We start from the raw sequence: 25,312 nt of genomic DNA, 5'->3' as shown, positions 1-25,312 counted from the left end.
GCGCAGCATGTTGAAATAGGAAATATCTCATATTTTTTAATCTTATTTGCACAGTGATCATCTTGCAGTTTCATTTTTTTATGTATTCTTATATGTATAATATCACAATAGTTGTACTGTTTTAGAGTATAAAAAGCCCCAGCAGGGACGAAGGCCTTGTTTAGTTCGGTTGAATCGCACTAGAGTTTGTTTTCCATCTTGGTGCGGTTTGTTTGGGCAGGTGTGATGTAGCAATCATACTCGAGTGCGCACCAAAAGCGGACCAAAAAAGCATACAGAGACCTTATTGAAGAGGAACAAGCAACTAGAGCAAATGCCTAACATCGCTGACAGTGTCCGTATCCCTCAAAGCTGTTGAGAATGAAATGTTTAGAAATGGTGTGACAGGGCGACGTAGTGGCTCAGTAGGTAGTGCTGTCACCTCATAGCAAAAAGGTCGCTGGGTCGAGCCTCGGCTCAGTTGGCGTTTCTGTGTGGAGTTTGCATGTTCACCCTGCATTCGCAGGTGCTCCGGTTGACCCCAAAGTCCAAAGACATGCGGTACAGGTGAATTGGGTGGGCTAAATTGTCCGTAGTGTGTGAATAAGTGTGTGGATGTTTCCCAGAGATGGGTTGCGGCTGGAAAGGCATCCGTGTAAAAAGTGCTGGATAAGTTGGTGTTCATTCCGCTGTGGCGACCACGGATTAATAAATTGACTAAGCCGATAGGACAGCGGTTCTCAAACTTTTTTTCATCAAGTACCACCTCAGAAAAAAGTAGTCTCTCCAAGTACCACCATAATGAGCAGTATTGAAATTTGTAGCGTAGTAGACCAAATTAAGTAACTACAGCTCTGCACAGTTCAAAAACGTGTCAGATTAATTACTATTATTAACAATATTTATTATTGTCAGCCACTTTACACATTATAAATAGTCTGAACGTTAAGACTTTACTGTGCTTATATGTAAAAAAACAAAAAGAAAAATTAAAAACATCAACATTTAAATTAAAACGTGCTTTTTAAAGTTAAAAATGGTAGGTTACTGTTCTTAAAAAGTAAAAAGAAAACTGCTGTACTTAAATGTAAAGTATTAACATATAGTATATATGGGCTATGCGTTGTCATATTCATATACAAATCATTTTGATACATTTTTAAATATATGTAGCATGTACGTATGACATATTTCATTCCTCCGCGTACCACTAGAAGGAAGCTCGCGCACCACTAGTGGTTCACGTACCACAGTTTGAGAACCACTACGATAGGAAAATAAATGAATGAATGAGATGGTGTGACCAAAGTCCATGTAAGAAGTCTATAGTCTTTGGTGTGACAATGCGTACCTACTTTGATGCACCCCTTGATGCTTCTTACGTCCTTGTCGCAGCACCAATGGCACCAGAATTAGGCACCGAAATTCAAACGCTGATTCAGTGATTCTGCTTGAGAGACTGTTCTCACTCTCAGCTCACATCATTCAAAAGAAAAGGTCCACATTGTCCCCTGATAATGCCAACAGACTGGACTGTCTTAGTAACTCGCTGAATGTAAAGGAGGACTAAGCCAAATTGTTTCTACTTTATAATTAATGTTATCAACTCGCAATACAACTTAACAATGAGTGCAATTGTTTGTATTCAATACTTTATTATCATAATTTTCCATTTTTCATATCTGTGATGCCTGTATTTTGGATTTTTTTTTTTTGGTCGTCCAATTAGAATCCAACATGGAAATCATGTTTGTTTGTTATTGGCATTGATTGTTTTGAAATTCAAATAGCATTATCATGCACTAACATTTTTGTAATTAATATGACTTTTCACGATTATTCATGATTCATTGCAAAAAAAGTGATTAGTTAATTTTTTAAATCAATCGACAGCCCTAGAAAAAAAAACAGCATATCCGTCTAGTGAAATGAGTCTGTAGAAATTATATTTAAGTATGCATAATTACTTTAAAAATATAAGTGTTTAATAAAACTGCTTTGTTTAATGCACCAACATACATCATCTATATTCACTGAGAAATGGATACAAATATTCATTTTCAACAGGGGCTGTACTCGTTTATGCTGAGCGCTGCATATTTGACTACAAATACTGGATTGCCCCTGAGAAGCAGTATTATGAAATGAGACGTTTCCAAGGTAACGAAGCTTGTCTGTCCAGATTTGCTCCTGATGTTTGCATTGTGATGTCACTCTGCTGACCGGCAGGGGTTTTTCTGTTGCTATGGTAAGGCTCCGTAACCCTAGTCACAGCTGATTTCGTAAGACAGCACCTTAATGAGACACACTGGAAACATAATAAAAATGATAATTTACTTGTTTCTAGTCCAAATATCTGAAAATTCCTAAATCAAGAAGCATCTTTTTAGACAAGCAAAAGTATTATCTTGTTTTCAGAAAAATTATTGAAAAATAAACACCACTGGAGTGGAGGGGTGTTCATAAGACTGTTATTAAGCCTTTATAAACCCGACGTCATGAATATTTTATGGATGCTTATGATAACTGTCATTACGTGTCATTCGTTCAGTTATGACATTTTAAATACAATGGCATTGAGATGTTTTTGTTATGACAACATGACATTACCAAGACAACTTGTCATAAATCTGTCATAAACATGATTGTCATGAAGGACATTGGCTGTTTCTCAATACCAAGTGCGCAAAGTTCGGACTTGTTTCCTCACGTCCTCGGGAGTACTTTCTTTCAAGTCTGAACTTCCACACTGTAAATCCTAATGTTGTTTTTACTTAATTAGTAAAGTTGACTGAACATAAATTTGACATTTTGGTCCTATCACTTAAAAATATAAGTTCATTGAACTTATGTACCATGAAACTGCATAAACTTAAAGATTTCAAGTGTAGTGCGCTTAAAAACATAATTAATAGGTCATTTTCACAAATGTAGTCTCGACTATAAAAATTCTAAAATGTGCAACCTTTTAAGTACAAGGTCTTTTTATAAATCAAAAAACAATTGGCTTCAGGTATAATTATGCATCATAATGTTTAGCAAATGGCTACTTATTTTTTTGCTTAAAATCTATTTAAACATTTTTTCATAGTATATTATTACACACACGCATGCACACACATGCATATATACAGTTGAAGTCAGAATTATTAGCCCTCCTGAATTATTTGCCCCCGTTTATTTTATCTGTTTAACAGAGATTTCTTCAACACATTTCTAATCATAATAGTGTTAATAACTCATCTCTAATAACTGATTTATTTTATCTTTGCCATGATGACAGTAAATAATATTTGACTAGATATTTTTCAAGACACTAGTATTCAGCTTAAAGTGGCATTTAAAGGCTTAACTAGGTTAATTAGGTTAACTAGGCAGGTTAGGGTAAATAGGAAAGTTATTGTATAACGATGGTTTGTTCTGTAGGGAGTCGGGGGGGAAAAATAGCTTAAAAAGGCTACTTATTTTGATCTTAAAATGATGTTAAAAAAATTAATAACTGCTTTTATTCTGGCCGAAATAAAACAAATAAGACTTTCTACAAAGGAAAAAATATTATCAGACATACTGTGAAAATTTCCTTGCTCTGTTAAACATCTTTTAGGACATTTTTAAAAAAGGTAAAAAAATCAAAGGGGGGCGAATAATTCTGACCTTAACTGTATATACTATAAAATACTAATTGAATAAAAAGTGCTTTACAGTTTTCTGAGGAGTCAAACAGTATTCAGGTAGAGTAACTGAGTAATGAAGTGTAAAATAATACTGAATAATCTTGTATAAATAAATCAATAAAATTAAACAGAGTTAAAAGTTACTAGTTTCTCATGCCTGAATGCTTTTAAAATCCTCCAAAATACATGCAAACAATAAGCTTTCACTCTATTTTGGGTAAACTCTGCAGTGAAGCCGCAAAACTCATGTATTCTGAACTGTGGTTTCTGGTGGACTATAATATAGACTCAACACTGTAGAACCTGCGATGTGAATATTGCAAATACACACATTGCAATATCGATGCTTAACGATATATTGCACAGCCGTACTCTGGACTAAACAGCGCAACAATTTAAGGAATGACAGAAGAGGAAACAGAAGAGCGTTATCTGGAAACGTTGTGTTTATTCTGAGAAACAGATAAATTATACATAGATACGTTCTCTTCAAAAATATTAGACTGTGTTTGTGTGTGTGCGCATTTTAAACTATAAATTATTTAACTAGCAGTGCTGGTACAACACACACACTGAACTCAAACAGACAATAGATTGTCTGAATGTTACAAAACAATACAAACACACTTGAACAAGTTTCACTAACCTGCTATTCGCGGAATTGTTCACTGCAGCCAGGTTTATTTTACCATTGCGACTCCGAAAAAAAAAGGGAAAAAAGATTTATACTGCTTGTTGAAACTACTTGAGCTAAAACAACACAATTATTTATTTGCTCTAACTTCAATCAACTTCAGCTTGGGAAAACAAATTAAGTTAGCACAATCAATTTGAGTAGATCAGGGTGGAGCCAAGCTGGAGCGCTCACTCTGATTCCCAGGGCTCGGCAATGGTTGGGGAAATTCTGAATTGAACCAAAACTAATGATTAAGATTTGCTTAAGCATGGCAATTCAGGAAATGCAACCAGCAGAATCTGGAAATAAAAAAAATAATCAATTTGAGTTGGGACAACATGAATGAATTGTGTTGGTGTAACTACCTGGGCTGGGTTTACCAATAACCAACCCGGGCTCATTGTGGAAACGTAGCCCCGCGGACGTTTCTGCGGACCGCGATTTACGTCCCGGGAGGTACGTATTCGAGCGTTTTTTTGTTTTCGCGGATCCGCGAGAGGCTGCTGTGCGCGCTTTTTCGCGTCTTGGGCGCCTCTCTGGAGCGCGCTCCGTTCGCGCCCGTGCCGTTTTCGCGTGAAAAGCCGCCAGATCGGCCGACTCGGCCGCCCTCCTCTTCCTCCTCCTTCCCTAAACCCGAGCGACGGTTCGCAAAAGCCGTCCAGAAAAAAAAAAAAAATTTCGATTTCGACCGCGTTTTCAGATCCCGCCGCGTTCTCGCCCTTATTTTTTGGATACCGTTTTTCGTCTTACCTGATTTCCGGAACCTGCTGTTCCCCGGACTCGATCCCGGTCGTCTTCCACCGCGGCCGGCTCCTCCTCCGGGGCCACCGCTCCGCCGACGCAACGCTGTGAGTTAAGTGGACAAACTGATTGCATCGGGAAAGCCCTCCACTCGGAGGCGAGCCGGCGGCCGGCGAGCGCGAAGAGAAGGGGCGGAGCGGCGCTACACCACCCCGCAGCGTTCGCTCGAAAAAAACTAAACGCGGCCTTTACGTTCCTCCGGCCACGTAAATTGCAGTCTCCAGAAACGTCCGCGGGGCTACGTTTCCAGAATGAGCTTGGGTTGCCAATAACAATGTATCTGCAGGCTTCATATATGTTCAAACATATCAGTTTTTTTCAAATATATTGTACGTCTATATGGGGCTGCAATCGAATAAAGTTATGGCTGTGATTGTCCTCATAACTGTGTACTCTAATGGGCCGTTTCCACTGAGTGGTACAGTTCGGCATATTTATTAACATTAAAGGTGCAATAAGTGATTTGTCTTGAGAAACAATTATAATTATGCAGGTTGAAAGTCTCGTCTCATCCTGATCCAATTTGAAGTGTAGCATGTAAGCTTTCAGTGCTATCAGGCTAACATTAGCATTTTCCAAGATCTCCTATTGCACCTTTAATGTTTGCTTTTTTCTCTCAGTGAGCCATAACTGTGTTAATGGCAGCTCTGAGATCAGTCTCTTTTTACTTATCCAGTCCATATGTTTAATATAAAACCATAATAATCATTAAAGAGCACCTATTATGCAAAAAATCACTTTTATAAGGAGTTTAAACACAGTTTTGTGTTAGCAGTGTGTGAATATAAGCAGCCTCTAATGGTAAAAAATAATTAATTCTGCTTGTTATAATCACGCTTGATTAAAAACACTTTGATTGACATTCTGCCTTTGTATGATGTCATCAGAGGAGGAAAAGCCCCGCCCACTAGTGACCATCTCTCCCTCATTAGCAAAAACAGCCTTAAGTGAGAGGCAGCCGTCTGTCTATTAGCCATTAGAGTGTTTGAGCTGCTGCAGATAATGTCAGCATAGACTAAGAGGATTATAGATGTGGAGTTTTAGATGAAGCACAAATGAACAGCGGCAGGAGTCTCCATAGACTGATTACACTTTTTTACACAGATAACGTTAGTCCTGTTTTGAATCTACTGCTCGGAAACTTATTTGACATCTTGTAAAAAGAGGCATAATAGGTCTCCATTAATGTTGTTAAGTTTAAATTGTAGTATATAGCAAAAAAAATGTTTTTCCAAATGAAGTGATTGTGATAAATTAGCTCCACGGGAGTAAAATGTGTGTAAACTGTGTTTAATTACAAAAAAAGGTTATTTAAATGAAAGTGATTTGACATCATTGGTTCAATGTGAATTTTGCTATTGGGTCCTATTTGTCTACAATGTGTTAAGAAAAGCCTGATTTGATTGAGGGGTAATGTGCCATTAAATTAAGTTGCACCAACAATAAACTTTTTTTATGGTGATTCCGACCTATTTTGTGTATTTTAAATTCATTCTGAAACTCAGCGACAGAAAATAAATGAGCAACACAACTGTTTGAACCAAGAACTGTGGGTAACACTTTAACTGAAGCGGTGTTCATAAGACAGTCATTAACCCTTTATAATCACCTCATGAATATGAATATAATTTTATTAGATCATTAGGTGTCAGTTGTGTCATTTTAAATGACAGATGACATTGTTTTGACACCAAAGATGATATTGTTTGAAATATTTTTGTCATAACAACTTGACGATACCAAGACAATGTAACTTGTCATAAATCTGTAATAAACATGACTGTCATGAGATCATTATAATTGTGCTATGAATATTTATCTGATCAATTTTAATTCATTCATTTTATTTTCGGCTTAGTCCCTTTATTAATCTGGGGTCGCCACAGTGGAATGAACCGCCAACTTATCCAGCACATGTTTTACACAGCGGATGCCCTTCCAGCCGCAACCCATCACTGGGTTGTGGCAGTAGCGCACTGGGTAGCACGTTCGCCTTACATCAAGAAGGTCGCTGGTTGGCGCCTCAGCGAGTATGCATGTTCTCCCTGTGTTGGTGTAGGTTTCCTCCGGGTGCTCCGGTTTGTGGTATGGTAAATTGGGTATGCTAAAATTTACCGCAGTGTATGTGTATGAATGAGAGTGTATGGAGGTTTCTTAGTGATGGGTTGCAGCTAAAAGGGCATCCACTGCGTAAAAACATATGCTGGATAAGTTGGCGGCCCCAGATTAATAAAGGGACTAAGCTGAAAAGAAAATGAATGAATGAATTTCTCTGTCAAACTATTTTATAAACCCATCATTAATATTTAACAACATTTTAATGCAAAACTTAATTTGTATCACTGCAAAAGAGGTCAAGAAATATTGATAATGCAGTAGATGATCTGCCAAAATGCTGACCAGGTAGCATATTAGCTTTGGACTACAGGGGAGGGACTGTGTTTTAAAGCCACGCCTCCTGAAATCACGAACACGCGCGCCGCGGCATGACAGCAGACAACCCACTAGTTAATGTCATTCGCTTGTTAGAAATGTTGTTAGTGGTTGGCCGGTGGTGTGCAGGAATTACACTTATTACTAGGCAAAGACGCAATCTGCGGACGTTTTTTGCTATTTCTGCAGAGAATTTTGGTAAAAGTCTGCGGATTTCTGCCGAATTATTTTGGGAGTATCATAACTAAAACCTTAATATTTGAAATTAAAAATATCTTTTTTTAACTTTTATTTAATTTTTAAAATGCAAAATTCAATTGGATTCACTTATATATATGTAAATAAAGCAAGTTTGTCATTTAATATATATAGTAAAAGACAGAAAATATTACTTTAAAAACTGCATTGTACATAAATCAGACGAACATTTTCACATTAGTTAATAATTTTACTGAAATTAATTTAAAAAACTGGATAAATATAGATTTACACCAATTTACTCAAGTAAATAAACAGAATTAATGATGGGCTAAAAATCTGCGGAATTCTGCGTGCGCAGATTCTGGTTGGGCCTACTTATTACTAAGCCACATTTACATGCTATTTCAGAGCGAATATTCAGAGTAGCGGTATAAATATCGGGAGCGCGTCACAGCCTGTGACGTGCTCCCAATCTAACCATACTTTAAATATTTATAGTCAATGGCTGATGACATGATTTCACTATTTAGAACTTGCAAACAAGACTTTTTTTCTGAAATCATATTTTTGAGGAGAAAGTCTGAATGTGCGGATATAAAACCAACTTTACCCCAATGCCAGTTTTGGGGAAATATAATTCCTGCACCCGCTGGCCTGTCAACAACTACGCTGGACAAAGTGTGTGTCTCCATGGAGTTTTCAAACTAGTGAATCGCATGATGTAGTCTATCGTCATCAGTTAGTCATCTATTTAGTGTGCGTTTATGACTTTAAAAGGCGTGGCTCTGGGGAGTGATGTCAATTTTTAAGCTATTATGTTAACCATAGCATTCTGGCAGATCACCTACTGCACCTTTAATAACTATGTTTATAAAGCTTTCATGACAGTCTTATGAACACTCAGAGTCTCCTGTAATGCCGTTGGATTGGGAGGGATTTACATTTGGCTCAGTTTTAAAACCTGGTCTCCGAGGTGCCCCTCTTCAGACCGCTGCTCATGAACTCGTCGTGCTCGAAGCTCAAGTTATTGTGCGACCTTGATATCATAAGTAGTTTCTCCTTTTTAGTGTAGTCCTTCTTCACGTCCACCGGGGGCACTATTAACCTGTCCATAGGGTCCTCTTTGTTCTCCAGCCTGGTGTATCCTTTACTATTACTGCGGTCCAATCTGGGCCAGCTGGGGTGTTTCCGTTGCTCAGGCTGGACGGTCAGCTTGGTGGGTCCTCTTTCCAGGTCCAGGGATTTGGAGTGGGCGGACAGCATGTGGATGGAGTTATTGGAGCCGAAGTCTTTACGTGCAGCTCCCGGAGACAGGAATCTCCCGCTGGTGGATCCCGGAGAGAGGGATGAGCGGGAAGATGTGGAGCTGGCGGATTCAGTGGCTGAGTTGCTCCGCAGAAGCTGAACGCCTGGAGGTTTGAAGGCTTTGGCGATGTCTGGAACCGGGACTGTCAGCGACTCCATTGACGGAGGTCTGGAGTGCACCCTGCTCTGCTCTAAATCCTCAGTTATGCTGTCGATGTCTGGTTCATCGATGACACAGTTGTTGAGTTTAATGACAGGCAGTGTGAACGCACTGATGGAGGAGGAAACAATGGAGCGCGTTTGGCATTTTTTAAGAGCTCCGCGCCTGTCCTCCCACCGACCATCATCCTGGAACCCGAATATACATTCAGAGCGGTCCTTATAGGTGGGCGACAGCAAACAAAATCCACCTCTAGCCTCGCTCATTAAACCATCATCATCATCTGCAGAACTAGTCCTGTGGGAGAACCGCACATCTCCATCCAGACCTGAGAAAGACATCAGTGTGTTTGCTGCGAGCCGAGATGCAAACTGGCTGTCCAGTCCAAAGGTACGGATCTCAGTGTCCCCCCCGTAGGGTCCCACACATGCTCCATTAGTACACTTCTGCTCCTTAATCCGCAAGCTGTGTATGTCTATAACGGTCGAGTACATGTCTCTCATGTGGATGACCTTGGTCTCTCGATCCCGGTTCTCATGAAGGATCGCATTAGCACAGATGAAGATAAAAATCCCGATTCCCATTGTAAAGGGACCCAACATCTTCATCTTCTCCGAATGCATGTGCTGCTCCAGGAACTGTGCGATGGATCCGGCCTGCTCTCGGCCGAAGCTCTGCGTGTTGTTTGCGGACATCTTGGTTTCCGGAGCCTTCTGCTGGTCCTTGTGAGGCCAGTATCCCAGAACTGCCATTGCGATTCCCGCCATGAGGATCAGCACTCCTAAAACCAGGAAGAACCCTGAGGCGGAGTACAGCCGGATCTTCCCTTTCACCACCACCACGTCCGCTCGAGGCTTCCGCTTGGTGGTTTTCTTCTCAGGTGCCGGGCCGGGGCTCTGGGCTGACAGATGATACTGAGAGCGTGTGGAGTCTTGCCTTTTCAATGCTGCAAGGCCTGTGATCACCCCTCCCGTGGCAATCATTGCTATGGCAATACAAGCCTGCAAACAGAGGAAGAAACAAGGGGTTATGTTAGTGCTGCGACGGATCTAGGCAAGGCCTGGTGTAAGATTCTGATGATATGATAACCTTGGAGAGAAATATCACACAGATTTCTGTCAACTTGAAAAGGCATCTCTGGAGATCTTTCTTTTCTTTGGATATAAAGTAAAGCCACTGCACCGATCAGCTCTTTAGACTGATTTCACGTTAAAAGCGAAGTCGAGGCTGTGGTGGGAAGAAACCCAAAAGTATCGTTGGGAGTTACATAGGAACGTGGTGTACTTGGCTGTATATCTTATCAGCCAAGATGAAGTGACACAAATGTATTCTTCCACCGCCCTCCGAGTGACCCGAAGGTCCATTCTGAATGAATAATGAAAATAAAAAGGAATATCAGAGCTCATTTTCAGCCAAGTTAAAGGAAATGGCACTAGTTAGCTAAGGTTTTCTTTCCCAAACACACGTTTTAGAGGGCATTTATCAAACTCGAGTTAATGAACTGATTCTTTCGCTATATTACACTTGTCACGATACTGAATTAAAAGAAAAACTGGCAATTTCCCGCTAACATTTAAGGCACTGTTGATGGCTTTCTTAATACAGCGCTGATTTGCCATTGTGTTCACGTGCTCAACAGAAATGCTTGTGATTGGCCGAGAAGTTCATCAGTTCACCCACCGCTGTTTACTGAGCACAAACACAGTCGAGCCGTGAAGCCGAGCGATCTGCTTGATGACTCGTCATCTTCACGGCTGCTTCGTGCTCCAGTCTCTGTGTTTGCACTGGGTGAAGAATAAAACTAAACTTATGTTATTTTCAAATTTAAAACAAGCCAAGAAAAACTAGGTCCTGTTACTACTACTCATGGTGCAGAGATTGAATTAGTGTCCCAGTACAAATATCTTGGAATTTTAATTGATGATACACTTTCTTTTAGTACTCACATTCAGCAATTGGTGAAAAAATTAAAGTGATTTTAGGCTTCTATTTTAGAATTAAGAACTGCCTTTCTTTTGGTGCTAAAAAGAAGCTAGTTGAGGCAACATTCATCTCGACATTGGACTACGGTGATGTAATCTATATGCATGCTTCGTCTCAATGTCTGAATGCATTGGATACTGTTTACCATAGTGCACTAAGATTTATAACTAATTTTAAATCCCTTACTCATCATTGTGTGCTATATACTAGGGTAGGTTGGTCTGCTTTGTCCATTCGTAGGCTCAAGCATTTTCATATTGTTGTTTACAAATCTATACTGGGTTTACTCCCATCATATCTCCAGAATTATATTTGTAAAAAGCCTGTTCTTAACTATGGTCTTCGCTCACAGGATATTTATTTACTCTCTGTCCCTAAAGTGCGGACTGAGATAGGAAAAAGGCTTTTAAGTATGCAGCACCTTTTGCTTGGAATAATCTGCAAACACAGTTTCCGTCTTTCGGATGAGACGTTAAACCGAGGTCCCGACTCTCTGTGGTCGTTAAAAATCCCAGGATGTCCTTCGAAAAGAGTAGGGGTTTAACCCCGGCATCCTGGCCAAATCTGCCCACTGGCCTCTGTCCATCATGGCCTCCCAACCATCCCCGTATTCCAATTGGCTTCATCACTGTCTCCTCTCCACCAATTAGCTGGTGTGTGGTGTGCGGTCTGGCGCAAAATGGCTGCCGTCGCGTCATCCAGGTGGATGTTGCACACTGGTGGTGGATGAGGAGATCCCCCCCATTGTGTAAAGCGCTTTGAGTGCCCAGAAAAGCGCTATATAAATGTCAGGAATTATTATTATTATTATTATTATTACAATTGCAGTTCAAAGACTTGATTTCACTACATGCTTTTAAAAAGACTATAAAAGTTTTAGAAGTTGAAACACAGGTTTGTAGATGTTTTGAATAGTTGTCAGTGTGATTCACGTTAACTGTAAATTGTTTTTTGTTTGTTGTCTGTTGGACTCTTGTGACTTGTGTACTGCCTAATCTTGGCCAGGACGCTCTTGTAAAAGAGATTTTTAATCTCAATGTGTCTTTCCTGGTAAAATAAAGGTTATAATAATAATAATAATAAGAGCGGTAAACTGAGTGCGATCACAGATACACGGGAGATTGGAGTGCGAAGCAGCCCTGAAGATCAGTCGAGTCATCCGCGCTCAGCGGCGCTTCAATGTTAGCCGTTTTAAAACTTCAGTTCCGGGACAACACTATTATAGACAACACAAGAGTGTGCTACCGAGGACTGCAGTGTTTTACTGTTCACCGGGTTACATAGGCTAAAGCAGGAGAGCGTCCCTATGGTGTTTAACTGGTGCCATGAACTGAAGCCTTGGAGGACACTTGAGTATATTACTTTTAACGTTACAAAGATTGCGATGTTGTTTGATGCCTAATTTGCTTTTAATTGTTTAAATTAAACTTACTGTATAATATTAAAGTGATGTATTTTGTTGTTGCACTTGTCTTGCCTTGCTTTTTCTAAATATATTACATATATGACATTTTATATATGTGCAATCTAAATATAAACTTGTGTGTCATAAATGTAATTTGCATATACGGCAACATATCAGATTTCTATGTGAAACTGTAAATCCTAGTTTGAAATGAATGATTCAACAATCCTCTGAAAGTTTGATTCTATATATAAAACGCTGAAGCGTTAGCCAAGAATGACTGTTTATGTACAAGACATGATTTTGGCAGCCAAGGCCAGTCAAGTATGCAGACACAACAGAAACAGTACACAGACGATTCCATCAAGTCTAGGACATATTAACTCTCTCCTGCTCATAACCAGGGTTTCTGCAGGTTTTACCAAGCTAAATTTAAGATTTTTGTAAGACTGTTATTAATGAAATTAGGGCAGAACAGTGGGTCAGTGGTTAGCACTGTCACCTCACAGCAAGAGTGTCGCTGGTTCGAGTCCCGGCTGCCAATCATAATGCTGATATTATCTACCATGTTGTCTGACAGGCATCATAATAGAGTAACATTAGTGATTAACATGAATAATAATCAAATGTGCTATTACTTGTGAAGCAGATAGCAGAATCTCAGAAAGGCAGGTAAAAAAAACATTTAATCTTTTCCCCGAATCCTTTCTCCAAGAAACTTCTGAAGACTCATTTATTTCTCAAAGCACTGCTGCTGACTCTTCATATGTCATGGTGTCTTCTTGTGTCACTAATTCAATGATACTGGTAGTAACAAATCACTCAGACTAACCGGTGATAAGCATGTTTGAATTTGTCATGTTTGGTAATAGGATCGTCTGGCTTGGAATCTCACTCAAGTCGCTACTAAAAACATTTTGGTCCATCCAGTGAAAAGGTCCCAAAACTGCCTATATTGTCCTAAAAACATGGCCAAAATATAAAATGTTCTGGTAACCCACGTTCCCCGAAGGAGGGAACCGAGTCGTGTGTCTAGGAGAGACACTAATGGGAGTACGCTTAATGTCCAATCACTCTAAAGAGTAATACTGTTCTCCCTGTGTTCCCATGGGTTTTATCCGGGTGCTCCAGTTTCCCCCACAGTCCAAAGACAAGCCATACAGGTGAATTGGGTAGGCTAAATTGTCTGTAGTGTATGAGTGTGTATGGATGTTTCCCAGAGATGGGTTGCAGCTGGAAGGGCATACGCTGTGTAAAATATATGCTGGATAAGTTGGCGGTTCATTCCGCTGTGGTGACCCCAGATTAATAAAGGGACTAAGCTGAAAAGAAAATGAATGAATGAATGAATGAATGAAAGCATTTTGATGCACATTTAAAACATAATCAGCGACATCAAGCCTGATTCAATTCATGCCGTCACAATAGCTCAATTTTATTCAATAACATCAAGTGACAGCATTTGTTGGCAACCATAAGATTGATTCCTGTTTCCTGCAAAAAAAAAAAAAGATAAAAATGAAATCATATTTTGTCCCACTTGTGGTCACAATGTCATGCTCCCACACACAAATGCCAAAGATAAACTTTGACAGTGTTTTTCTGTCATGCTCCTGGATGGTTCTGTCCTGCTCTGCTGTCATATGCTAGCTTTTTATTTTTACAACTTTCACCCGTAAAAACTGAAAGTGAAAGAAAGGTGAAAAAATTGAGCGAACACCCTTTTGTTCATTTCACAACATTTACATTTGAAAATGAATCTGCTTCACGGCCCATTTATTTCGCATTGCTCTAGTGATGGGATGTTCGGATCATTTTACTGACTCGGATCTTTGAGTCTCGTTCATCTAGATGAAAAAATCTTTTTTTGAGTCATTTCGTTCAATTTGCCAAAATATTATTACAATGTTACGAATTGCTTCCAAACACATCTACAACTAGCCCAAAAGGTTGATCACATGACAAATAAGTCATCAATAGAATACTATAAGAAGGAGTAAATAATTCAATGTTTACCTGCTCTTTTGTCTATGAAGATATTGTTGTCTCTTTGCTCAGCTCACCCATCACCTTTATGTCTTTAAATTTCAGTGGTTTGTTCACGTTACACTGACAGTCACATATAATCTTAACCGATGTACACAGTCTGAGCCGATCTTCTGGTTCTTGAGTCGTTCGTTCATCACGTGACAGAATGACTCAAACCGAGGGCTCGAGAGATAAATGGTTAATTTTTTTTTCCGACTCTAAGCGCATATGATTGGCCTGTGAGGAACGAATGACTCAGAACCGATAGAGGACTCAAGAGGTGAACGGATCAATTCTTTTTCCGGCTCTAAACGCATATGATTGGTATCTGCCTTTCCGCGATGAACAACTCAAAAGACTTGAAATGAATGATACCACCTGCACAAGTGTGCGCACGCACGAATAAACGAATCACTCCCTGAGAGGACTTGTTGTTCCCAAGTCATATTAAAGATTCATTCTACTACATCACTACTTTGTACCTTTTTGAGATTTAACACCATAAATATAGACATCTAACACGATGCAGCAGGTGACAGGAATGTGCTTTGAGTCTCATTAGAGCGTGCAACAGAAAAAAACCCTGCTAAATATCTGATTTACCTTAGGTTGCTTTTTGTACCTTTCTTTATTAAACCATTAACATCTGTAGCACAATAGATTGGCTTTCATGCTGAGAGTAGTACTCGCCACCTGCGCCTGTAGATTGTTTATTTTTCCAGCCCATGCTGTTAAATATTTATATTTGTATTCAAGCTGAAAAAGGTAATTATATTCTTTGTTTGGCCACATATCTCTCAGATGTAACAGCTACAGGCATAAGAGGAAAGCTTTGGTCTGGTGGTCATTTTTGATTGACTAATCTGTCAGAGGAAGTGATGCCTAAAATTAAGGCTGATTGTAAACACAACAGGACTAATGAGATCACAGAGGTGAATCTGTCAAGCCCAGCTAGACAAAAAAAGTCTACGGCAGAGATGCCCAAAGTCTGGACCACAGGCCAAAGTTGGCCCATTGTAACATTTGATTTGGCCGAACATCCTCTCTGACAAAAGAGAGGGAATGATGGAGGGTAGGGATGCTCATTTCGGTTGATTTTGCCAACCGACAACCGCCGCTTGTTAACCTAATTTTAACATTTTAACAGATTAATATTAAAATATTATTTAATTAAATGTTTAAAATAGTTCAGTATTTTAAAATGTAATATTTAATGTGTCACACAAAACAGGCACGTCAATTAATTATTATTTATTATTAAATTATTATTATTTTTTTATTGTCATTTGTTGGGTAAACATTAATCTGGAGAGTATATTTCCTCAAAAGTCAGAATTTGATCATCTGAATAAAACACCGATCAACACTAAGACTCTGTATTTAGCTGTGTTTAGTGCAGTGCAGTATTTATAATTCAAGGACAAAGCATGCAAAGTCAACAATGGCTGCTGATGTGTGCCAGAAGGTGGGTAATGCAACGCTGTACATACACAAAGATGCTGTTCAACTAAAAGCTAACGAAGCTGTGAAAATAAAACATTTCAGGAAGCTTCAGGATAGACGAGGTGGTGATTATGTTAACAAACGCCAGAACAAAAGCGCACATTAAGAGATCATAGCCAGCAGTCATCTGCTGTCTGCTATAGTCTGGAAATGGAAACCATCTTTTAAAGCAGACCTATTATGCAAAAATCACATTTATAAGGGGTTTGAATACAGTTGTGTGGCAGCAGTGTGTGAATATAACCAGCTTCATATGGTCAAAATTTATTAATCGTATTTTTTTAAAATTAGACTTGATCAAAACAGTCTGCAGAAACACTTTGATTGGCATTCTCCATTTGTACGTGTCATCAGAGGGAGACAGCCCCACCCACTAGTGACCATCTCTCCCTCATTAGCATAGGACGTTAGTTCTGTTTTTAATCTCCCGCAATGGTGAGGCAGTCATTTGTAGCTCCGCCCTCATTTGAAAAGTTGGATTTAAAGCGACAGTCACCAAAACACCACAATTAGGATCAAAACCTAAAATGGTCCGTTTCAGAGAGTTAGCAAACATGATTTGTGTGGTGTTTTGTGCTGAAACTTCACATTCACACTCTAGGCTAGGGACTCCACAGACTTGCTTTTACATCTTACTGATTTACTATTTTAATTGAATTTATGGTGTGGTGTACAATAGCTAATACTGAGACAGAGGCGCCAGTATTGCAACAGGAAACAATGTGCATGATACTATGATATTCCTTCAAAAGCAGATCATGGAGACATTTTACAGGTGCTTTAAGTAAGATTTTGACTCTTCTAAAGGTATACATATAAAATATTGACCTTATTCTAAAATGCGGAAGTGCGCCTGTTTTCGCGATTGTTTTGAACTTCCGATTCAGTCGCCTATGGGAGAAATGACCAGGAATAATAAACGGCAGAAAACAGTCAAACTACTTGCTCTACAAAGAAACGTTTGCATGACAATACAGACCAAGTAGAATATTATAATAAGAAAATATCAGTTTGCAACATCAAACAGCGAAACGAGCAGTTTTTAATGTCTAAAAATGAATGGAAGTGAATGAGACCGGAAGTCTTGAGCCAAAAAGATTCAAATGGCTGCGCCCGCTCTTCGGCGAAGAAAACGGTGAATACAATTCCATATACCATAATATGTTTGCAGATATTTAACAAACATGCTAAGAGAACATTTTTGTTTATCTAAAAAACAATGCAAAAGTCAGATATTCTGCTTTGAACATGTGCGTTACGTGCCAGAACGTCTGTCGTTGTTTTGGTCTCTTTAACACGCCCAATGCTAGTTAAACCAATTATATTTCAGCACCCCGAGTTGCCTTGATGGAAAACAGCGTATTCATTCATTCAGTCAGGAAGACTCTCAAAGCATGCGTCCATGACTGAAATGTGACCTCTGGTGGACAGTAGCAGACTCTGATATGAGACGCAGATACACAGTTCCACTTGAGGTGGTTATTAATTATCAAACAACACACAGGACACAGGACATGCTATATAACAACACATAGGACATGCTTGAATATTTACAGGGTTTGGTCGCATGCTGATTGGATGATAGAATGATTGTCAATGATAAAATAGCCCTATTAAAAAATCCTCCCAAAGTTTGTTTATGAAACATCATTTTATGCATAATTATAGTTTATATATTTGATGGAAACACAGCTAATGTTGGATTCTGATAGCCCAGCATTTTTTTAAATGTGTGCAAAACATAAAGGCAGACAGAAAAAGTGCTTCACTGAGGAAAAACTAAACATGTTAACACTCGCTGGCTGACAGACCAGGCCAAAAGCCCCCCGCTGACTTCTGCGACTGAGAATCAGATGAAAAAAACAGTAGTGGGATAATTGTCCAATATCAAAATGCTGGATTCGAGAGTAGTCCAAGCAAAACGGTTGCTCGTGCAATTGAAAGTGTTTCACATTTAACAGGGACCTGTTATGCACCTTTTTACAAGATGTAAAATAGGTCTCTGGTGTCTCCAGTGTGTGTGTGTGTGTGTGTGAAGTTTCACTCTCTGAAACTGACCCTTTTAGGCTTTGATTCTAATTGTGGTGTTTTGGTGACTGTCGCTTTAAATTCTAATGAGATTGTTTTTTTTTTTTCTCGTAAGGCACGGCTTTCGAAAATGATGACATGAAACTCTGCTGGGTAGTTGCGCTAGTTTACTGACACTTGTTAGGGTCTGTAATTTTATTAGCATCTTCATAAGGGTGGTATTGTTTTAATGATGAAACTCATCTGCGCAGTTTGCAGTACACACTGCTGTTACGTGTCGGATTGCAAAAAACTAAGTAGCTCCAGACTGATGTCTAGTGCCCTTCCAGCTACAACCCAACTCTGGGAAACATCCATGCACACTCATACACTACGGAAAATTTAGCCTACCCAATTCACCTGTACCGCATGTCTTTGGACTGTGGGGGAAACCAGAGCACCCAGAGGAAACCCACGTGAACGCGGGGAGAACATGCAAACTCCACACAGAATGCCAACTGACCCAGCCGAGGCTCGAACCAGCGACCTTCTTGCTGTGATGCGACAGCACTACCTACTGCTCCACCGCATCTCTCTCTATTCTATTGTATTTTATTTTTTTCTATTAGACTGTAAATGGAAAACAATTCCGTGGGCAGAAAGTTCTAACATTTTACCAGTTTGTAGCAGGTTTCTGCCTAAATAAAACCTTGCAAAAGTCGCATGCCACAAGAAAAATATAAAATTAAGAGCACCAGTGTCGTGCAAAATGACTGAGCTGCAAAGCAAATTCACATTGAACATCACAAAAGCTGAGTGGCGCTGCTTTGGCCTTGCAGTTCTGAAACATTTTTTCTCAGGGCTGCTTCTAGGCACGACAGCGAGAAACTTCACAATGAGCTTTCTACACTGAAAAGAGTGAAACGACTGTGTCTTTCATTCAAAGTACATTTTTAGATTGGATTAAGTGAAACAGAAATGTTTTCTGATTTTAACCTGTTTTATTCATTTTGCCTTAATGCAAAAAAGCACCACCTGGAAACAATTAAAAGCATTAGTCTTTCCTCAAAGGAGTATTTTACTTTAAACCAGCAGATTTTATGTCATGGGCGTCACGGTGGCACAGTGGGTAGCACTGTTACCTCATAGCAAGAAGGTTGCTGGTTCGAGCCTCGGCTGGGTCAGTTGGCATTTCTGTGTAGAGTTTGCATGTTCTCCCCATGTTGGCATGGGTTTCCTCCAGGTGCTCCGGTTTCCCCCAAAGTTTAAAGACATGCGCTATAGATAAATAAAATTGGCCGTAGTGTATGTGTGTGAGAGTCTTGATCATCAGCGATCTAACCACCAGAGATCGCTAGAAAACATTCACACTCACATAGGACTACATACATGCTGGTTAATGGACTACAAGAACCAGTCATGCTTCACACACACAACTGGTTCCAGGTCCTGATTGCATACACACAGCTGATGCTCCTCAAGTATTGATCACACACATATACAGCTCACTTTGAGACACTCATTGCTGAGTCTTGTTATCTGTTAAGTGACACTACAACGCATTTTCCTTTGTCTTGCTTTGCCGTGTTTTTTGATCCTTGCCTCGTTTATTTATTTAATCCTGTTTGCTGCCTGCCTCTTGACCACTTGCCTACTAATACGACTACGACTCTGGATTGCTCTTATACATCTCCTGTATTGACCATTGCTTGCCTGACCATTCTAATAAACCTGCATGTGGATCCTCACCTCTGTTGTTGAGGTCACATTCCCTGGTTACAGTATAGGTGTTTCCTAGTGATGGGTTGCAGCTGGAAGGGCATCCCCTGCGTAAAACATATGCTGGATAAGTTGGCGGTTCATTCCACTGTGGCGAGCCCTGATTAATAAAGGCACTAAGCCGGAAAGAAAATGAATAAATGAATGAATGAATGAATGACTGAATGAACTTCATGTCATGTGACCACATGAAAAAAACGTACTGCTCTTCAGTATTGATGTATTTCTAATGTAAAGTTGATTATCATTTTGCATTTCCTCCGGGTTCCCGGTTTACCCCACAGTCCAAACACATGGGGGTGTTCTCTAGGGGAACTGGATGAACTACATTGGCCATAATGTATGAGTGTTAGTGCAAGAGTGTATAGGTGTTTCTCAGTGCTGGGTTGCGGCTGGAAGGGCATAAAACATATGCTGGATAAGTTGGTGGTTCATTCCGCTGTGGCGACCCCTGATTGTTAAAGCACCGAAGTTGAAGGAAAATTAACAAATGAATGATTTTTTCCTTGAGCAGAGTAAATATTGTGATTGTTATTAAATAGCATTTTTCAGTTTCAACCAAGTCAAAACTATAGTTTGAGGGAAATATATAAGTTTCCCTGTAACAAATGACATCATGGTATTTATTTTAGGTTGGTCCAAAGCAAAACTATACATTGTTATAAGATTTAAAAATTTAGTTTTTCCATAATTAAAAAAAATCTACATTGTTCCAAAATAAATAAAAAATAATAATAATAATAATTAGTGTCTCTATATTATAGTCAACAATGTTGTTAATTTTGTGAATATAAATCTTTCTTCATTCATTCATTTTCCATTGGCTTAGTCTCTGTTTTCAGAGGTCACCACAGAGGAATGAATCACCTACTTTTCCAGCATGTTTTACACAGCGGATGCACTTCCAGCACTTGGAAACACCCATAAACACTAATTCACACACACACACACACTCATACACTCCAGACAATTAAGTTCGCCCAAATCACCTATATTGCATGTAATAGGGGAAAACCGGAGCACACAGAGAAAACCCATGCCAACACAGGGAGAACATGCAAACTCCACACAGAAATGTCAACTGGCCCAGCCAGAACTCGAACCAGTGACCTACTTGCTGTGAGGTTTACAGTGCTAACCACTGAGCCACACAAAGTTTTTTTCTTGATTACAATAAATATTATAAATTAATATGTGATGTTTGAACTAAAGTTAAATTATACTTTGAGAGAAAAATACTTAGTTCCAACTACTAATTTAAAATGAGTTGACACAACACCATTATTTTAAAAAAATGGGGGGGCGGTGGCTAAATGGTTTTATGTTCGACCCACTTAAATTTGTTAAAATGATTAAGTTATTTCAATCGATTTGTGTTTGGACAACATGAGGGAATTGTGTGTAACCCTGCATTTTTTACAGTGTATTTTGCTGTAGCAAATTACAGTAAGTTTATTAAGTTGCTTTATAGTATCATCAAACACCCTGAGTAACTAACAGCGTCTAAATAACGACAACTAAACAAAATCCCACAGAAAACATCTCACCAAGAGAATGAGGAAGAACGAGAAGGTTAATACAATATATATATATATATATATATATATATATATATATATATATATATGACCCAGGGACATAAATAATACAGTTGTTTACATAAACAATTGAGCAATTTTATGTTGAGGAGAATCGTGCATGAATATATATGACTACCCACGATCATCTGTTGTTTATAAGCACAGATCTGTGTGTGTGTGTGTGTGTGTGTGTGGGGGAGGCAGAAGTAATAAAGTCCTCTGCAGCACAATCATATCGATCATATGCTCTTCAATATTGCTCGTTTAGGTCTCATGGAGAGCTTATAACCTTTAACAAGCACATGCGCAATAACAGAACCACTCATATGCAAACAAACAACAACACATCAGAATAATGGCAGGGGTGAAGAAATGCTCGGGGATTCTGTGCGCAATATGATTAAATGTTTGTTTGTTTTTTAATGTAAAGCACAACATCATCGCCCTGTTAAATAAATAAAATAAAATAAAAACACAGCATATGCTGGTAAGGTATGTTTTGATGCTGGTTTTGCTGGTTTCAATGCTGGTCTCTATAGTAGGGAGCAGCATAGAAACCAGCAAAACCAGCATCAAACATACCAGCATGTTTTTTTTTCAGCAGGACACCGTTAAAGTGAAATATTATTTGTTTTAGAAATTAGATTAGATGTTGATTTTAGATATTGTTCGATTCTGAGACTCATAATGTTTGTCATTAGCAAGTAATACACACCTGTACCTTGAGATCCTCCTCCTGGTGTTAACGTGATGTGTCCATTACGCACAAGCGGATCTCCCGCTCATCATCATCATATTTCCACACCACAGTGGAAAATATCTTCAATTATAATTTCATTTGAGAGCTGTTTCTTTGTAGTTTCACTATCCAGTCGACGAGTTTCCCTCGGTGTGTTTGCTAGGAGAGAAAACTTCCATCCGAGCGCGCGAATCCTCTCCATCTCCAAACTTCACAACTCCAAACCGAAAATGTGCTCGGGTAAGAAACACCTCAAAACAAAACAAGTTGTCTTGTGTGTAGCTCTTATTATCAATCAATGCTCCTGTCGAGAGTCTCTTCTCGCCTATAAATCCGGAATAACGTTAAGTGGTAGAAAGAGCGCGGTTTTCGGACTCCGGTGTTTGAACACTCCAATTAAACAAACAGTCCGCGTCGAAGAAAAGTGAAAATCCCCCATAATTCGCTGTAATTACTTCTGTGAATGATAAACACTGCCGTTTTTTTTCTTGATGTATCTCCTCTCGAGGCGCGAATCATTTGTAACGGATGGAGCGCGCGCGCGTCGCCTTTTCACTCCCACGTGACGCCATTCCAGATGACGCACACGACAGACAAAGGGAGAGAGATTATATTAATAACAATTGAGCTTTTTAAAAAAGCGAGCAATTATGGTCTGCCACAGCATACCTGATCGCTTTATGGATGTAAACATTTCTGGAGGCTGTGTGCGTGTGTGTGTGTGTGTGAGACAGCCTGGAGCTGAAAACACGTCTATTTGTGTCAATAGTCAAAAATACATTGTTCAAATTATGGATTTTTATTTCATGAGGAAAATCATTGGTGTATCAAGTAAAGATCTAGTGTGATTCTTTAGTGTAAACGTTAGTGTTGTTTAGTAATGTGCAGTTCTTTAAAGGTGATGACCCAGGGACAGACGAGTCTTCGCTAAGGGTCCATCTTCCAGCCTGCGGAAGCTAGACTTGAGGTCTGCACAAGACGTTTGACCAGAGGAGAAATGGTCGCGCAAAATGGAGTAAAGTTTCTTTCAAGGTTTTTTAATTCTTCACTTTTCCCAATTGGTAAAGTTTTTTCCTCGCTGCTGTCGCCACTGGCTTGCATGGTTCAGGATCTAGAGCGGTGCATCGATGGATTTACTCTTCAGTGTTTGAACTCTCTGTTAGTGACTATTAAGCCGCACTGAACTGAGCTAAACTAAACTGAACCTAAACACTGAAGACTGAACTACACTGTTACAATTTACCATGATCTTCTTTGTGAAGCTGCTTTGACATAATCTACATTGTAAAAGCGCTATGGAAATAAAGCTGAATTGAATTGATTTTCTCAATATTTACATTTTTGACATTCAGATTTTAGTATTTGCATCTCTAATAAGTACTGACCCATCACAATAAACCATATACTAATGGAAACTAATTTATTAAGCTTTTATATGCTTGATACATCTCAATTAAAAGACATTTATGACTGCACTGTAAAAATATCCATAAATGATCATTTTTCCGTATCATGTAATTCATGATTTAATTTTTTATTTTCTCGTTTTTTGAATTGCATTATGGGATCTTAATCTTCTCCAAAAACTTTAAGTTTGACTTTTATGAATATTTACTGTTATATTGTCTGTGTTGGTGTTGTATATATGCTACAAAAATCTTGTAATAAACTGTCAGTACATTTTCTGCTATTTTACAGAGTTATTTTTCTATATATATTATATTATTTTAAATGACTAAAATGTCAACAGGAAGGTTGCTGGTTCGAACACTCCGCCTCGGCTGGGTCAGTTGGCGTTTCTGTGTGGAGTTCTCCCCGCATTCGTATGGGTTTCCTCCGGGTGCTCCTCTTCCTCCCTACAAGTCCAAAGACATGTGGTACAGGTGAACTGGGTAGGCTAAATTGTCCGTAGTGTATGAGTGTGAATAAGTGTGTATGGATGTTTGCCAGTAATGGGTTGCAGCTGGAAGTGCATCCACTGCGTAAAACAAGTGCTGGATAAGTTGGCGGTTCATTAGCTGTGGTGACCCTAGATAAATAAAGGGACTAAGCTGAAAAGAAAATGAATTAATGAATGAATTTAGACTATTTACAAGTAAGTTCTGTGGTGGAATCAAGTAAAAACAGCATGTAGCATGAACCTAATTTTCAATCATATATTTCAATAAAAATACTATCTAAATAGGAATATAGCAGTATACGTAGTCAAAAATAATTTTAACAATAAAGTTTGATGTACATATACAAAAAAACGTAAAATCACCAATTGTGTGACCATAGCAACTACAGAATTGCCAAAACAGATTACTATAGTTGTTGTGTTACCATAGCAACTATAGAATCGGCACAACAGATTAATTACTATAGTTGTTGTGTTACCATAGCAACTATAGAATCGGCACAACAGACTAACTACTATAGTTGTTGTATTACCATAGAAACTATAGAATCAGCACAACAGATTAACTACTATAGTTGTTGTGTTACCATAGCAACTATAGAATCGACAAAACAGATTAATTACTATAGTTGTTGTATTACCATAGCAACTATAGAATCGGCACAACAGATTAATTACTATAGTTGTTGTATTACCATAGCAACTATAGAATCCGCACAACAGATTATTTAATATAGTTGTTGTGTTACAATAGCAACTATAGAATCGGCACAACAGATTAATTACTATAGTTGTTGTGTTACCATAGCAACTATAGAATCACCAAAACATGTTAATTACTAAAGTTGTTGTGTTCCCATAGCAACTGTAGAATCACCAAAACAGATTAATTACTATAATTGTTGAGTTACCATAGTAACAGAAAAATAACCAAAAAGAAATAATTACAATAGTTATTGTTACCATAAAAACTATAGAATCACCAAAACAGATTAATTACTATAATTGTTGAGTTACCATAGCAACAGAAAAATAACCAAAAAGAATAATTACAATAGTTATTGTTACCATAGAAACTATAGAATCACCAAAACAGATTAATTACTATAGTTGTTGTGTTACCATAGCAATTATAGAATCACTAAAACAGATAAAACAC

General features: G+C 38.8%; 2 protein-coding genes across 7 annotated transcripts in view; one reads left to right on the top strand and one right to left on the bottom strand.

The window, feature by feature from the left end:
* Nucleotides 1-25,312, top strand: part of ppil4 (peptidylprolyl isomerase (cyclophilin)-like 4) — an 892,903-nt gene that overhangs the window by 730,814 nt on the left and 136,777 nt on the right. The gene's annotated exons all lie outside the window — the stretch shown is intronic.
* tmem200a (transmembrane protein 200A) lies at nt 1,695-22,776 on the bottom strand. Of its 6 annotated transcripts, none has more exons than XR_015517665.1 (3): nt 22,230-22,776; nt 19,905-19,981; nt 1,695-2,287 (listed from the first exon to the last, which is right to left on the bottom strand). XR_015517665.1 is itself a non-coding variant. In XM_087296999.1 (3 exons), the coding sequence occupies exon 3, from the start codon at nt 10,210-10,212 to the stop codon at nt 8,719-8,721; it is 1,494 nt and encodes a 497-aa protein (XP_087153125.1). In that variant the 5' UTR covers nt 10,213-10,230; nt 19,905-19,981; nt 22,230-22,776; the 3' UTR covers nt 4,082-8,718.

This window comes from Danio rerio, chromosome 20, assembly GCF_052040795.2.
Source record: "Danio rerio strain M-AB ecotype USA chromosome 20, GRCz13ab, whole genome shotgun sequence".
NCBI classification, from domain to species: Eukaryota; Metazoa; Chordata; class Actinopteri; order Cypriniformes; family Danionidae; genus Danio; species Danio rerio.
This window is presented reverse-complemented; position numbering and strand designations above follow the sequence as displayed.